This window comes from Grus americana, chromosome 1 (genome assembly GCF_028858705.1).
Source record: "Grus americana isolate bGruAme1 chromosome 1, bGruAme1.mat, whole genome shotgun sequence".
Taxonomy (NCBI): domain Eukaryota; kingdom Metazoa; phylum Chordata; class Aves; order Gruiformes; family Gruidae; genus Grus; species Grus americana.
The window spans coordinates 190,000,698-190,016,350 of NC_072852.1; the positions used below are offsets into that span (position 1 = coordinate 190,000,698).

A 15,653-nucleotide genomic window follows, 5' to 3' on the forward strand; every position below is an offset into this window, starting at 1 on the left:
AAGGAAGGCTTTAAATACTTTTTATTTCTCTCCTACACTACAGAAGAGCAAAGTGGCTTCCACAGAGCCTGAAACAAAAACAAATGTATTGGCCTAATCAAAATCATCAGGCACTGAAACTCGGTTTGCAGATATAACATGCTTAATTGTGCATCTGCTGAATAGGTTTTTTTTTTAAAGTGTCTTGAGAGACATATGAATAGAAAACAAAAGACCCAAGTTAATATGGAACTAAAGGGTAAGATATAATAAGTAGCAGTAAGATAACATATGTTAAAGATAACTGCTCTAAATGAGAAGATAATGCTAATTGGCAAACTCTGCTCTCCGCTGGACCACTCTCCTATCCAAAAGGGACATTGCTGGGTATGCCTTATTGCCTATGTATAGCATGGACTTTTTGAGTACTTACCACTGTAGCATCTAAATGCTTATTTAGGTTTCTGAATTGCAGAGAGATCAAGAGTAGGGGAAAGAGCGAGCTTCAATTTTTATCAAGGCGCATTTTTGTTCCTCATGTTCTTTGCCTCCTTCTGCCATAAATCCACCTTTCTGTTGTTCCTAGTCCCATAGGATTGTTTTACAGTAGTCAGTACTGTTGATTCATTAACCCTCTCATTGTGACTGGCAGTTCAGGGGCAGACATACCATGTGATTCAGAGAGCGTGATCAGCACGTTATCTCCCAGAGGAGCACTGCTGTCTCTGCTCCTGTTAGCATCCAGGTTATCGAGATCCTCCTCGGCCATGCCCGGGATAGCCTCAACACCTCTGACTTTGCAGCTGATGCCACAGCCTGGGACTGCCTGGAAGTCAGTGCAGTATCCCAGGCTCTGAGTGCCAAGCTCCTGTGGACATAACCAGAGTTCATCATCAGCTTCTGCTGCCCACGTGGGATACAAATATTAGATAACTTCTGCTGAAAAGAGGCCTCATTCCTCCTCTTGACAATGACGAAAAAGCAGCATGTAGTATCAGTAGCACAGAACTAAAAATAAGGATGTTCTGGACATGCTGTGGTTTAGACTTCTAGAAAGGGGCAGCCATACAGATCACATCCAGGTCTCAGCCCTAGCAGCAGCAAACCATAAAGGACAGCTTTTCCTGGTAGTTCAAGGATGAAGCAGTTACATTGATGGTTCACGACCTCAGCCAAGACTAGTAACTAAAGAGAAATATTGTAACGATAAGCCATACAGCTTCTGAAAAGATGCAACTTCTAATTAACCTCACAGACAACTGGCTGTGGGGGATCAGGCCTTTTATATATAAGTACAGTGAAAAACTGTATCTAATTCCTGGATTGATCTGGCCAGATGATAAGGAAATTGGGTCGTTCTGTTGAGTTAGAAAGAGAAGCCAGTGAGTACCTTCAAGATGAGAAGAAGGATTACCAGGACCCTATGAGTTACAAAATGCATGGAGAAAATATGCATTTATGAACAAGTCTCTGGAAGTTGGAATTACATGTACCTTTCAGTGACCTTCTTACAACGCAGGGATGATAAGGCAGGTGGTAAGAATATTAGCAAACAGTATAGCATTGCAATTCATATAAGCCATGGTACAGTAACAACTGGTGCATGGGATGACTACAGAAGTGTCAGGGAACTAAGACAAATTTGAAAATGGAAAATGGAAAATATGAGAGAGGCAACTGAATCATTACCCATACTCTCTTTTTCCTTCTAAGTTTATATGTTAACTTCCAAATTTTACCACTGAAAGATCTATCATTAATAAGGTTGATATATTCTTGCCAATTATTTTTTTCCATAAATCAATTAATGACTTATCTTAACAAAAAGAAATTATTTATTTAAACAAGAGTTCCTATTTTGGTTACTATTCATGCTTTCATTCTTCCTGAAACATCTGAGGAACACATGCAATATATAAATGACCTTTGACGATTTGCAAAATTTGCAAAGACTTGAGTAATCTATTAATTTGTTTGTGAAATTCACAAATATCACGGTTTAATATTCAGGTTTTAAAGGTTTTTGTTTAATCTATTCAGATAAGCAAGTGACTAATAGAAGTGACTACAGTCAGGTAACATGAAATGTCGCCACATACATTTGCTTCACAATGCTATTTTAAGTATAAGTATTCCTCCTGCACATATTCCACAATCCTTATTTTCCCACTGGTTCAGGAAAAACTTCGTAAGATCTTGTCTGAGAACTCCACAGCATTACCAGAAAAGCAAAGTTTAAAATATGCCTTCTGGTATTGTCCAGACTAAGATCCACAATCATAAAATCTGCCAGCTTTCCAGTCTGTTACTTTTCAGGCAGGCCTGTCCCCTTGGGACTTACTCATTTCATACAAAATTGCTGCATTTGCACAGATCCCTTCAGGCCTGAGATGAAATAGGAAGGCTAAGTACCTCTTTGCAATATTTAGTGACTGCCACTCCTAAAGGATGTTCACTGCTGGCTTCTGCAGTGCCAACCACTGCCAGCACCTTCTTCAGAGAGAGCACAGCTGTGTCTCCCAGCAAAAGCACCCTCATGACTTTAGGAACTCCACAGGTGATGGTCCCAGTTTTATCAAACATCACAGTCTTGATCTGCAAGAAATAAATGGCACCTTAATCACTTTTACCACAAGGTATATCATGCAAGGAGGGTTTTTACGAATGCTGTTCTAAATAATTAACAATATACATAATTAACAATATATATAATGAACAAAGTACTGAGGAAAGAGGACTCAGGACATTATTTGGTGATAAGAGCAGGTGAGAAGAGTGCAAGAAGCTGCAACAAGTTCCAGAAACAACCACGTAACCAAACCCAACCTCATGCTATTTGCCAAATTCAGCAATCACTTGTTAGCCAGCCCAATGGGTCTTGAGGAATCAGGAATGAACAAAAAAACACAGCCCCACATACAATGAAACCCAAAGCTAAAGTCAATTCTAATTCTGAAAATAAACATGGCACAGAGAAACACACAAACCAAAAAACTCAACAAAGTAGGTACTATTTCCATGCCCAACTATTCCAACCCACCAACCTTGCAGATTCCAACAGGTCACCTAATTCTCCAAGCCCTGAACCTAGCCTTACTTAGATTCAAAACGTAAAAAGTCCTGACACTAATTAGCAGTCTTTTTTTTGTTGGGTTTTTTTCCTGGTTTTCAGCTGGGATAGAGTTAAATTTCACAAGCAGCTGGAAGGGGACACAGCTAGGGCAGCTGACCCAAACTAGCTAAAGGGATATTTCATACCATGACCTCATGCTCCAGATATAAGGGGGGGGGGGGGAGGGGAAAGCTGGCCGGGGAGGAGGGATGATGAGGAAATTGCATTGTGTATCACCCGCTTTGTACATTCTATTATAAGTACCGTTGTTGTTATTTTCCTCTCCCTTTGCTGTCCCAGTAAACTGTCCTTATGCCAACCCATGAGTTTTACGTTTTTTTCTTCCCATTCTCCCACCCTCCCACGGGTGAGGAAGGGGTGAGCGAGTGGCTGCGTGAAGCTTGGCTGCCGGCTGGGGCTAAACCATGACACCTTGAAAAACCTTTTGGACTATAATGTCCAGTAAGAACAAGAATTATCAGTCCGATTAACTTATTCTTACCATTCTTTTCACTTAAAATGTTTTGCCTATGTCTAATCCAGTCTATCATCACATGGTTTAAGCTCATATTCTTTTCAGTGGTTCTGGACATAGCAAACCTCCTCCTTCAATCTCCTCCTCCTCTTTTCATCAGTTTTCTGTCTTTGAAGGGCTTTTTCTGCCTCCCTTCCAGATTCTTCTGTACACTAAAAGAACTTCAAATTGTTCTGTTTTGTCTTCCATCCTACATTTTAAACTATTGATCATGAACAATATGCATTTCACAACAGTCCTCTGAGGAAAGCAGGGAAACACTGGATTATTGGGCTCTTTTGCAGAAGAGGTAAAGAGAGTGCAAAGTCAGAAACCTCTTGGGTCATGCGGAAGATTAGAAGCCTCACTGGCATAAGATTGCCGGAAATGTTGGCTCTCAACACTTTGCTGTGACTGCTTTGAAGAAAGAAGGTCAGATCTGTCTTCTTTATCTTAATTAGAGTAGCAGCCAATAGAAAAAAAAACAACAAAAAACCAAACAAAAACCCCCAAACCAAACAACATTCTGCAGTCTTTCTCTGCACCAGCAGGGTTTCCTGGGAAATTACATGTCATATAGCAACAGCTGGGTAGGCTATAAAAGTACAGAATGAACTATTAACCTTGTGTGCCATTTCCAGGGGTTTTCCGCCTTTGATGAGAATACCATTCTGTGCAGCAACTCCTGTGCCCACCATCACAGCTGTGGGGGTAGCCAAGCCTAAAGAACAGGGGCATGCAATGCTCAGCACGGTGATTGAGGTTTGAAATGCAAACCTCAGTATTAGTTCAGCTTTTGAAACATGTTTGTTCTGATTCTGCAAGAAGAGGGAAGAGAGGGGAAAAAAAAAAAGAGATTTGTGATTGCTCATAGAAGGTAACATAGATGTACAATCAATCTTAGCCATTTCAAAAAACATATTTACCTGGAAACCTCCAGCACAGGAAAGCAATCTACTATTGTTACTGTAATGGTAGACAAAGGTCAGTGTTATGAATTGTTTATGGCAGTATTTTCTGGCTTTTTTGGGTCTCAAGAACATATATGCTTGACTCTGCCCTCAGGCTCCCAGATGACAATATAATTTGCTATAGTTTAGCAAAGGAGAACCCTATTTCCAGGTAGCAAACACACATCCTAAAGATAACAGAAGCTCATCTTCTTTCTAAAGCCAAACCCACTATCTGCCATCAGGAACAAGGATGTCCTAAAAGATTTCAGGTGATACAGGAATGGCTCAGCTCCTTGCAATGCAGCTATAGATCATGTGTAGTCCAGAAAGACTGCCAATAATTTCAGTTTGTAGGAACTGCCATGCAGAACTAAGAAGTAAATGCAAATGTATATTTATACCTGCAGACAGATTTTAATTAGTGTAATTATCTGTTCTGCGCAGAAAACACCACGTTGTACAAAAGTATTTGCCAGGTTGCAACATCAAACCCTACACACAGAAGGTATGTTAATAACACCAGAAGATATCCTAACACCAAAATCCAGCTCTTAATGAAATTACTTACAGGAAAATATTTTTGAATAACATCAAAATTTATAAAACCAATTGTGATCCATACTATCAATGTCACTGTTGAAATGATGATGATAAATGGAACAAAATATCCACTAAACTTATCTGCCAGTTGCTGGATGGGTGCCTATAAAAAAGAAAAACATGTATTTGTATGTTTATGATCAAAACACATAAGTATGCAGAGTTATGAAAATATCTAATATTCTTCATCTGATTCTTTTTTGAAGTCTGGAAAACACAGAGTTTGTTGAACAAGTAAATATATAAAAATATAGAATCTTTTTCTTATATTATAGCAATCTGTGAATAAGTTTTTCTTTTCTATTATTTTTACCTTTGACATTTGAGCTTCTTCCACCAATTTCACGATTTGTGCCAGAGTGGTATCATTACCAACATGAGTTGCATTAACAAGAACTGAGCCATGTGCATTTATAGAACCAGCAATCACTGTGCTCCCAGGCTTTTTAGTGACTGGCATAGCTTCCCCTAGAAAGAAAAGGTAAGAATAAATGAGGCAATACCCCTAATAATAGTGAATATAATTCATTAGCACACAGCTCATTGTACACTGGCAAAATCAGCATGCTAAGCAATAATGACAAGAAATCATATATTTTATATCTCTGTCTAGTGAAGACATGTATAAGTGCTGTCATACTTCTATAAACCTTTTTCTAGGTTTAGTTTCAAAGCAAATGCTGTTTCCTTGGTCCTACCCGTCCAGTATGCCATCCCTCAAAAGGGCCAGGAGCAAATTGATTGTAAAAGGAACTGCTAAGAATTTCTCCGATTAATACTTTGCATAGCCATGGGAGTTTGAGCAATCTGTCTTTATTTCCACCACTCTCCATTTTCAAAGTCTATAAAAGCTGTCTCTGTGGCAAAGCTCTTGTTCTCACGCTGCCTCTCCAAGAATACTAGCTCTACAAAATCTTTATTTTCTCTATTTTTAAGCTTAGTGATAATGACTGGTTCTCTTAAACTAAGGGTATCCCCGTTCCCCAAGCAAATTAAATACATAACTAAAACAAGTAAGCCACTGCCAATGTAAAGTTTTTATATCCTTTACCTTATTCATAAGAATTGCACAATACAGTAAATCGTTACTATATTTATAAAATGAAATGAAAATTTCAGAAGCTGTGAAAAAGTCCCATGACCCTTAATGAGCATCAAGTTGTGAGGCTTTATTTCCGTCTCCTTGCTCACTGGGAGATCCCTGTCAGAAACCCTGTTCAATGCCCACGCATACACACCCCAACATCTCAGCAATATTTCCCCATCGCCCTTTAGAAGTTATTTCTGAGAAGGTATCATCTCTACAAATACATTCCAGGGGAATCTCCCACCAGATCTCTGGAATAATGACAATAGTGTTTAAACTCTACTCGTCCCATCATAAAAGTGACCAAACTGAGTGAAAATTCTTCAGCTTTTTAGGTTGTGTGCAGATGTAGGATTTGGATTCAAGCTCACAAAGGCCAGGCACAGCGTCCATTAAGGTGGTAGGTTATTCAGATAGCAGCTTTTGCGTTGGGTCTGCTCTCTTTTCTTGTAAGAAAGTGTTCTAGAAGATTTCACTTCTTTGAATAAGTGTAAGGGAAGTTACCAGTAATGAGAGACTCATCTGCCATAGAACTGCCTTCAATGACCTTTCCATCCACCGGGAACTTTCCACCAGGAACAACCTTTACGATATCACCCCTTTGAACCAGTTCAACAGCTACCTGCTCCTCCCTGCAAAAGACACAAGTAGAACAGACAGATTATTTATACCATCAGCTTCAAAAGAATAATAATGCTTTCACATTAACTGCATCGAGTCTAGTCTGCGCACCTACGCAGGCTGAAGGGGGTTTGGTTCATAAACACTTACCTGATGATAGAGTGATCAGGTCCAACAGTCACCACAGTGGCTTCTGTGGCTTGAAGAGATATAAGTTTAGCAAGAGCTTCTGAAGTCTTACTCTAAAAAACAGAGATAAATGTTTAAGATACACTGAGATATATAAATGCTATGTCTACTTAACACAATGAACTCTAAATGACCTTGTATACATCAGAAACATCTGACTCAAAATTCCTCTGAATAGTTTTATTCTACTCTCATCATAAACACACTAAATATTTAGTGTGAAGGTGAGTTACCTTTGCTATGTGTTCCAGCCATCTCCCAAGGGCAATGAACACGAACAGCATCGGAGGAGTGTCAAAGAAAGTGACAGGGCTTTTCTCTGCCTTTTCAATTATCGCTACCATCAGGATCACACATGAATACACATAAGCAATTGTCGTGGCCAGTACGATAAGCACATCCATATTGGCCGTCTTGTGCTTCAGTGATTTGTAAGCTTGTACGTAAAAATACCATCCACCAAGAAACTGTTGGTGTAAGCGTAGACAGATGTGTTAAGATCACAGCAGTGAAAGCAGAGACTACATAATATTGCCTATAGTAGAATTATAAACATGTAGTAGATAAGGGAAGGCATCGCTATCCCATGCAAATTTTGTATTGATACGACTCCAGTGAAGTATCTACTAGGAGGCTGACTCCACTGTCATTCTCTCACTTGCCCTTCCTTGTTCTCAAAATAACTCTGCCAGCAAAATATCATCCTTTTCCTCAGCAATGCAAAGCAAACAAGGCACACAAGTTGAAGGGATTTACCTACAGCTACCCAATTAGTTTGCAGCTGATCAGGTATTTCATCATTTTAACACTACGTTCCCCACTTGGAAAACTATGTGACACAAGTTTGGCAAGAGTAAGTGCTGTGAACAATTACAGAATGGATAACTTGCAGAAAAGCGCCACTTTATTCTGCACAGGCAGTACAGACAAGAGGTCAGGCCTAATCCACTAAACCTTTCCAGTCTCCTGTCTTTATCACATCAGATTACATAAATGGGAGATGAATAGAAAGCAAACCACTAGGAAGTACTGTGGACATACCTGAACAAAAGTGCACAGGACAAAGAAGAGAAGATTTAAAATAGATAATCCAGGAATGAGATTCTGTTCCAGCACCATAGTCCCACGGTGCTCACCAGCAGGTATTAGCATATAAATCATTAGGATTAAGACAGGGATACCAAACAGTAGGCTGCACAAGAAAGATTTCCTCCACCTGAAAAGTAGAAGCTGTAAATCCCTGGTTGTCGTACACCTGCAGTACACAGGCCAAACAGTGTGCTTGCAGTGCAGAGCTTGGGGTATTAGTACTGTACTAACACACAGCTTTGGGATATTTGGAAAGATCCAACACTTCGGGACAGTTTCCTACATGTTTAACTGTATAGACTTCCATCAGTTAAAAACTGAAACTAATGAAAGTAATGAAAGTACTTGAACCAAATGACACATCATAAAATTAAACATGCTTTACACAAGGATAAGCTAGATTAACTGGGAAGAGAGGGGAGGAGGTGAGTTACAAGAGATGATCTATACACATTCATTAGTGAGACAGAAAGAGAAATACTTACTGCTGTATTTCCTTTTTATGATCCAGGTTATGTGCATTTGGAACTCTTCTAGCCACGGAAGCGTGAAAGCCAATTTCCTTTTCATTGAAAGGGGAGGGAAGATGAGTTAGTTTTGATTAAACTAATAATATTACTTATAACATATTTAAATGACACTACTTTTAGAAGAAATGTCAGAAAAGGACACTGTTCCATATTTAATAAATGCCAACTTCTTACTTATTTTTAGATCCTGCCAACAGGAGAGGATATTTGAGACAATACTCAAAATGTGGACTGCAAAGGATTTCTGCTACCGATTCATGGACAGGGTGTATAGATACAGTAAGTGTCCCAGGTTTCCTAGGCACAGGAAGCTCCCACTGACAGCTGGAGTTTTGCTGCCCTCCTCTTCAAGGGAAATTTATGCCCTTTCATCTCCACCAGAATAAGCATGGGAGATGGGAAATACCACAAAGGAAGGTAAAAATGTACAAGCCACTGGGCTAGTCAACCTTGCGAGCATCTCCTTAACACTACAGTTGAGTATATACACTTGAAGTTGAAAATCAAAGTGGCTAGAATCAGTTTAAACCTGTAAAACAACAAACTGCAGGGCAAAGCATCCCAGAAACAAATATATGCAAAAAGCCAGTTTTGACTGATGCTTCAGTGAGTTACTGCAGTAGAACCACCACCACCCCCAGAAAAAAAACCCAAAGCACACTTGCAAGCACAATACATTTAAACCTTGTATCTGCATCGTGAGATGCTCCTGTGACACGATGCACTTTACAGAACTACCCTGCCAGCCTGAAGAGTCCACTAGTTAACATGTTAATCACTGCTGCCACATCAGTTCTGAGCTCTAGGAACCTTTTTCTAAGTAAATACTCCAGAACACGGAGGGCAAACAGTCTCTGCTGTCCTCCTGACTAACTCACTGCCTGTGCCTCATACAGTAAGCTCTCTTCCCTTCTGGTGGGGTAGAGAAGTAAAAAGTTTTGTCCACACCCAGGCCATGATAATGGCAGAGTTCATGACCTGTGTGGTTACTGGTAAGCCAGGATTTTTTTCCTTTAGTGGCTGTATCACAAGCTCTTTTGGTTTAAAGAGTTCTTCTTTGAATTGATGTGGGAATAAATGCCAGTGTATAGTGAGATGTGTAATATTTGTGGTATGAGCTGTTGCAAAACTTATTTTACAGCCTCTTTTACTGGCAAGAGAAAGTAGTGATTTCTTCTGAAGTATCAGCACTTCACTGAAATGACTGGAAATCAGAGACACATGATTCTACACACAGAACTGCAAAGAATAAATATATGACACTTTTACCAGATAGAGATAAAAAAGGTTTCTTTTTGTAGTTTTTAGGATGTGTTTTTAGAGTAACAACCTGGAAGACTATGAATGACTGTGGAGCACAGGAGCTTCACCACAAGAGCATAAAGACATCTGGCAATAACTGTCATCTGCAAAAGTCAGTGAAACCTCTCAAATATCACCTGCCTTATTTCCTTTTTAATGTCACCTTACAATTATTCATAGATAAAAAAATTTCTAAAGCCTACCTCAATTATTTTTATAATATCTCGAGGTCCAGTAATTTCAGGATCAAACTGGATGTGAGCTTTGCAAGTAGCAAGTGCAACTGAGGCATAAAATACGCCATTTGTTCTCATGAGTTTGGATTCAATATTGTGAACACAAGAAGCACAAGTCATCCCTGTAATCTAAAGAAAAGACAAATTTAGATAGTTAGTAGTCCCTCACATCCACCCAGTATTTGTGGATGAATTTGAGACAAGGCCTCCCCATATCACAAAGGCACTAATGACTATTCAAACTCTGCTGGTACTGACCCAACGCCTCAGCATGAAGATTTTATATAGCTGTCTTAAATGAAACAAAGATGAGAGCATATCTATCCACTTTTATTATAAAATCCTGCAACCATCAGTTATAGTCACAGCTCCATATTTGTATAGCAGCACTTGTACATCGCAGTAACTGTACTAGTATAGCTAATACAGTTCGATCAGCATCTATATTAACATTGCCACAGTCAAACGCTCACTTAAATTTTCCTGTGGCTTCAATAAGGCACGTTTCCACTTTCTGATCTATTAGCACAACTGCAGACTGTTGTTATCTGTCTTGTAGTAGGTATATGTCAGAGAATAAAAATAGACTTTTGAAGAATCTGTCCTTCATATAAACAATTTACTAATTTTACCCAAAGTTCTCAGACCTCTATACAAAGCCCCAGGCATTATCAACATGTATTTGGTCATACATTCTCAGTTGCTCAGAGTCTGCACTGTTAACTGAAGTGCCTTCACAGAAAAGTTCTGCTTCATTTCTCCTTCCTAAGAAAAGTCTATTCTGTACATACAACTATCACCTTTTATTTCAGTGCCTTTGGACAGGTTCTTCTAAGACAAATTGATTTTGTCTTTTCAGCAATTAAGAAAAAATAGTGTCACCAGCCAGAACTGACCTAGTGAAGTCACGACTCCTTAAACAAAAGCATTTGCAAGAAAATGTTTCTTCCAGACCTGACTTTTCCAAAACCAACACAGAATTTCAAATACACATGACTTACTAGAAGCTCCACATTTCCTTCTGTTTCTGCATGATCTTCTATGATGGTAGCTTCAAAACCCAAATTCTGGATCAGCTGTGCTATTTCAAGAGGCTGTATGAATTCTGGCTTGTATTTTATCTCTGCTTTACCTGCCATCAGTGCTACCAACACTGAAACAATTCCTGTGGTGGCAATAATAAAAAATATTAGACAATGTAGCTCCTTTGAGGGGGAGAAAAATAAAATATTACAAGTGATTGTCAGTGAGGGCTGTGACAACTTAGAGATGTTATACGCCCAATGATTTCTCTCTGCCTCCTTCTAGTGTTGTTCCCTAGTCACAACAGCAAAGCTTTTACTGAGATTCAGCCACAGTGTGGTTTCCTTTAGCAATGAGAGGAACCTCATGAGATACACAGGGAAGGAGGTGAGTTTTACTATGATCTAATGAGACAAAAAGGATGGTCAGAAGCACTCATTGCTGTGAGCTCTACCCTGGACTCTCTAAGTTTGGAAAGCCCTAAACAAAACCCACAGCACAATGCTAGGCCTTTTTCTTTTCTTGTTTTTCCCTTTGGTGGTTTTTTCCTTCTTTTTTTTTAAATAAAACCACAGAAATCTACATTTAGAATTGAAAAGCAAAACATAAAAATCACAGGCAAAAAAATTGTTCTGAATTGCTAATGATTTCTTGGATTTTTAAATCAAGGCAGTGAGATCATCAATGGGAGACTGCGGGCACAGGAATCAATAAACAAAACCCTCCAAAGGCATGCCTACACAAATTAAAGCAGACAATGCTGAGGCTCATCTGTTCATCTTCTAAATGGCCAGAGGAAAGGCAGCTCCAATCTGCAGACTTCTAACCTAATAAGCTTTGCTGTGCCTAAGCTAATATAATTACCCATGCACTGCAGCCACGTATTTGTTTGTACCTGCTTGTGCAAATGTGGCCTGAAGGGTAAGTTTCACATCACAAATGTGTCAGAGCTCTCAACAGCTCTGGAAGCGATGGATTGCTCTGTAAAGCAATAAGGCCCTGAAAACGAAATGAGAACAATTTCTCTGTTCTTGTCTTGAACCTTATTTGAAATTTTTATCACGTTACAACAACTTACTGTTACAATACAAGTATGTCCATTGGGTTTGTCCACCAGTGCAGTAGGATAGTTAAACAGTGATGTAGTTACATTAGCACTAAGAAAGAGTATTAAGTCTATTTAACCTCCAGATGCTGTACCACAGCCTCTTCCATTAATCGCATAGAATACCTTTTCCATCCCATAGTCCCTTATAGACTCATTAAAGGAAACTTAAATTTATTACCATCTTCTTTCTGCAAATTTCTTTCAATGGTAGACACACATGATGCACAGGTCATGCCTGTGATTTGTAAAAAACACTTTTCAGATGTCGCTCTGCTGGGCTGGTTTGGCCCATCAAGGTGAGAACTGTCTGGAAGAGTATCTGAGGCACAGCCTTGGCGAGGAGGCTCTGGAGCTCGAGGCTGCACAACAGCGTTGCTGGCTTCAGGCTGGTGCCTACGTCCTCCAGCGGCGGTATCTTGAATAAATGCACAATAAACTGAACAAACACTATTTACAGTGCGATCGGACGATGTAAAACTACAAGCAAGTCACATTTATCAATCATGCAAAGTCTCTTAGTTGTTTGAAAGGTGACATGGTAATCTCAGTCTCTTTATGGAAATAATATGGATTGTTACTATGTGTATAATGATACGCACTCACCAGTACCACTGGCATGACCATTTAACTCTATAGAACTGCTTTTCCACTTTCAGATGGTCAGTGATTCCCTCCAGTTTCAATGCCTAGGCCTGACAGCTACCTCCACTCGATAAAGGTATATTGGTATCTAGAGGGTCCTTATCTAGCACAGAGAATGCAGTCCAGTCATATCCATTCTGTCCTTGTCACCTATGCAGGACTCATAGCACTTCATCTCAAACAAGGAAAAGGACAAGTTTCTCAACAGGTTTCTTTTTATGGCACAATATTTACACTGCAAGTACTGCAAAACAAATAGAGGAAGGATTTGCAGCGCCCAGAAGACCTCCACATGTACAGGCCTGTTGCAATCATTTCTGTTTTTACAAGATACTGAACAGACACCCAATGGCTCCAGCTGCGTTCACAAACTGCCTCCCTTGGGCAGAGGTTTGTGTAAAGGAGCAAGAGTTGCTTCTGAACATGTTAAACACAGGGGCTCCCCTCCTTTTCCACAGATGGATGGAGAGGTCTCCACCCAACAAGTTATAAACCAAATAAATCATAATTAAAGAGCACATACAGGCTCCTCCTCATCTGTAGCAGTCCAGAGATTCAGAGGATTGGACTCGTGAGAAAAGCTAATAGGATGTGGTCTAGTGCGATGAAACGAATGAATTCATTCCAGGTAAACTACATTAGTTTCTCAAAGCGAATTTGTTGAGTTGAAGCAGATAAATATTGCTGCATTTGAAATTCGTTAGAGAGGAGATTGTGTATCATAGCAACTTCTTAAACATTGAGCACATGTACAAAATGTACAAACTGTCCCACCAAACAGTACCTGCATCTTGCCACTTACCTCGCTTAAAGTAAAGCTTAGTAAAGGAGGGATAGTAAAAACACTCAAGAAATGAAGGCCAAAGGATTAGGACACTAAAAAGATATTTTAGCTAGGTAAAAATGGGATGGAAGGGTACAGGCTCTTTAGGAAGGACAGGCAGGGCAGACAAGGAGGGGGCGTCGCCCTCTATGTCAATGACCAGCTGGAGTGCATGGAGCTCCACCTGGGGATGGATGAGGAGCTGACTGAGACCTAATGGGTCAGGATTAAAGGAAGCGCTGGGGCAGGGGACATCATAGTGGGGGTCTGCTACAGGCCACCTGACCAGGGAGACCGAGCAGATGAAGCCCTCTATAGGCAGATAGGAGCAGCCTCACGCTCACAAGCCCTGGTCCTTATGGGGGACTTCAATCACCCTGACACCTGTTGGAGGGACAACGCAGCTGAGCGCAAGCAATCCAGGAAGTTCCTGGAATGTGTTGATGACAACTTTCTCCTCCAAGTGATAGAGGAGCCCACAAGGAGAGGTGCCATGCTGGACCTTATTCTCACCAATAAGGAGGGCCTGGTAGGGGATGTCAAGCTCAAGGGCAGCCTTGGCTGCAGTGACCACGAAATGGTGGAATTCAGGATCCCCAGGGCAGCGAGGGGAGCACTCAGCAAGCTCACTACCCTGGACTTCAGGAGAGCAGACTTTGGCCTCTTCAGGGATCTGCTCAGTAGAATACCATGGGACAAAGCCCTGGAAGGAAGAGGGGCCCAAGACAGCTGGCTAATATTCAAGGGTCACCTCCTCCAAGCTCAGGAGCGATGCATCCCAACAAAGAGGAAGTCAAGCAAATCTACCAAGAGGCCCCCCATGGATGAACAAGGAGCTCCTGGGCAAAGTCAAACAAAAAAAGGAAGCCTACAGAGGGTGGAAGCAAGGGCAGGTAGCCTGGGAAGAATACAGAGAAACTGTCCGAGCAGCCAGGGAGCAGGTTAGGAAAGCCAAAGCCCTGATAGAAATTAGTCTGGCCAGGGATGTCAAGGACAACAAGAAGAGCTTCTGTAGGTATGTTAGTGATAAGAGGAGGATGAGGGAAAATGTGGGTCCCCTCCAGAATGAAATGGGTGACCTGGTTACCCAGGATATGGAGAAGGCTGAGGTACTCAACGACTTCTTTGCCTCAGTCTTCACTGGCAAATGCTCGAGCCACACTGCCCAGGTCACAGAAGGCAGGGACTGGGAGAATGCAGAACTGCCCACTGTAGGAGAAGATCAGGTTTGAGAATATCTAAGGAACCTGAAGGCGCACAAGTCCACGGGACCTGATGAGTTGCATCCGTGGGTCTTGAGGGAATTGGCGGATGAAGTGGCCAGGCCACTCGCCATTGTATTTGAGAAGTCCTGGCAGTCTGGAGAAGTTCCCACTGACTGGAAGAGGGGGAACATAACCCCCATTTTTAAGAAGGGTAAACAGGAAGACCCAGGGAACTACAGGCCGGTCAGTCTCACCTCCGTGCCTGGCAAGATTATGGAGCAGACCCTCCTGGAGACTATGCTCAGGCACATGGAAAATAAGGAGGTGATTGGTGACAGCTAACACAGCTTCACTAGGGGCAAATCGTGCCTGACAAACTTGGTGGCCTTCTATGATGGGGTTACAGCGTTGGTGGATAAGGGAAGGGCAACTGACGTCATCTACCTGGACTTGTGCAAGGCATTTGACACTGTCCTGCATGACATCCTTGTCTCTAAATTGGAGACACATGGATTCGATGGATGGACCACTCGGCGGGTAAGGAATTGGCTGGATGGTCACACTCAAAGAATTGCGGTCAATGGCTCAATGTCCAAGTGGAGAACGGTGACGAGTGGCGTTCCTCAGGGGTCAGTACTGG

The 15,653-nt window shown here is 41.1% G+C and overlaps 1 protein-coding gene across 5 annotated transcripts in view; it reads right to left on the reverse strand.

Annotated features, from left to right (window-relative positions):
- The window catches only part of ATP7B (ATPase copper transporting beta), a 48,948-nt gene that overhangs the window by 8,696 nt on the left and 24,599 nt on the right, over positions 1-15,653 (reverse strand). For all 5 annotated transcript variants that reach the window (XM_054835493.1, XM_054835487.1, XM_054835504.1 and 2 more), the window contains exons 3-15: positions 12,522-12,758; positions 11,214-11,377; positions 10,180-10,341; positions 8,630-8,706; positions 8,097-8,271; positions 7,289-7,522; positions 7,017-7,108; positions 6,750-6,877; positions 5,472-5,626; positions 5,127-5,261; positions 4,229-4,423; positions 2,392-2,574; positions 649-847 (exon numbers count right to left, since the gene is read on the reverse strand). In XM_054835493.1, the coding sequence (XP_054691468.1) occupies positions 649-847; positions 2,392-2,574; positions 4,229-4,423; positions 5,127-5,261; positions 5,472-5,626; positions 6,750-6,877; positions 7,017-7,108; positions 7,289-7,522; positions 8,097-8,271; positions 8,630-8,706; positions 10,180-10,341; positions 11,214-11,377; positions 12,522-12,758 (2,136 nt within the window). The remainder of the gene's footprint in view (positions 1-648; positions 848-2,391; positions 2,575-4,228; positions 4,424-5,126; positions 5,262-5,471; positions 5,627-6,749; positions 6,878-7,016; positions 7,109-7,288; positions 7,523-8,096; positions 8,272-8,629; positions 8,707-10,179; positions 10,342-11,213; positions 11,378-12,521; positions 12,759-15,653) is intronic.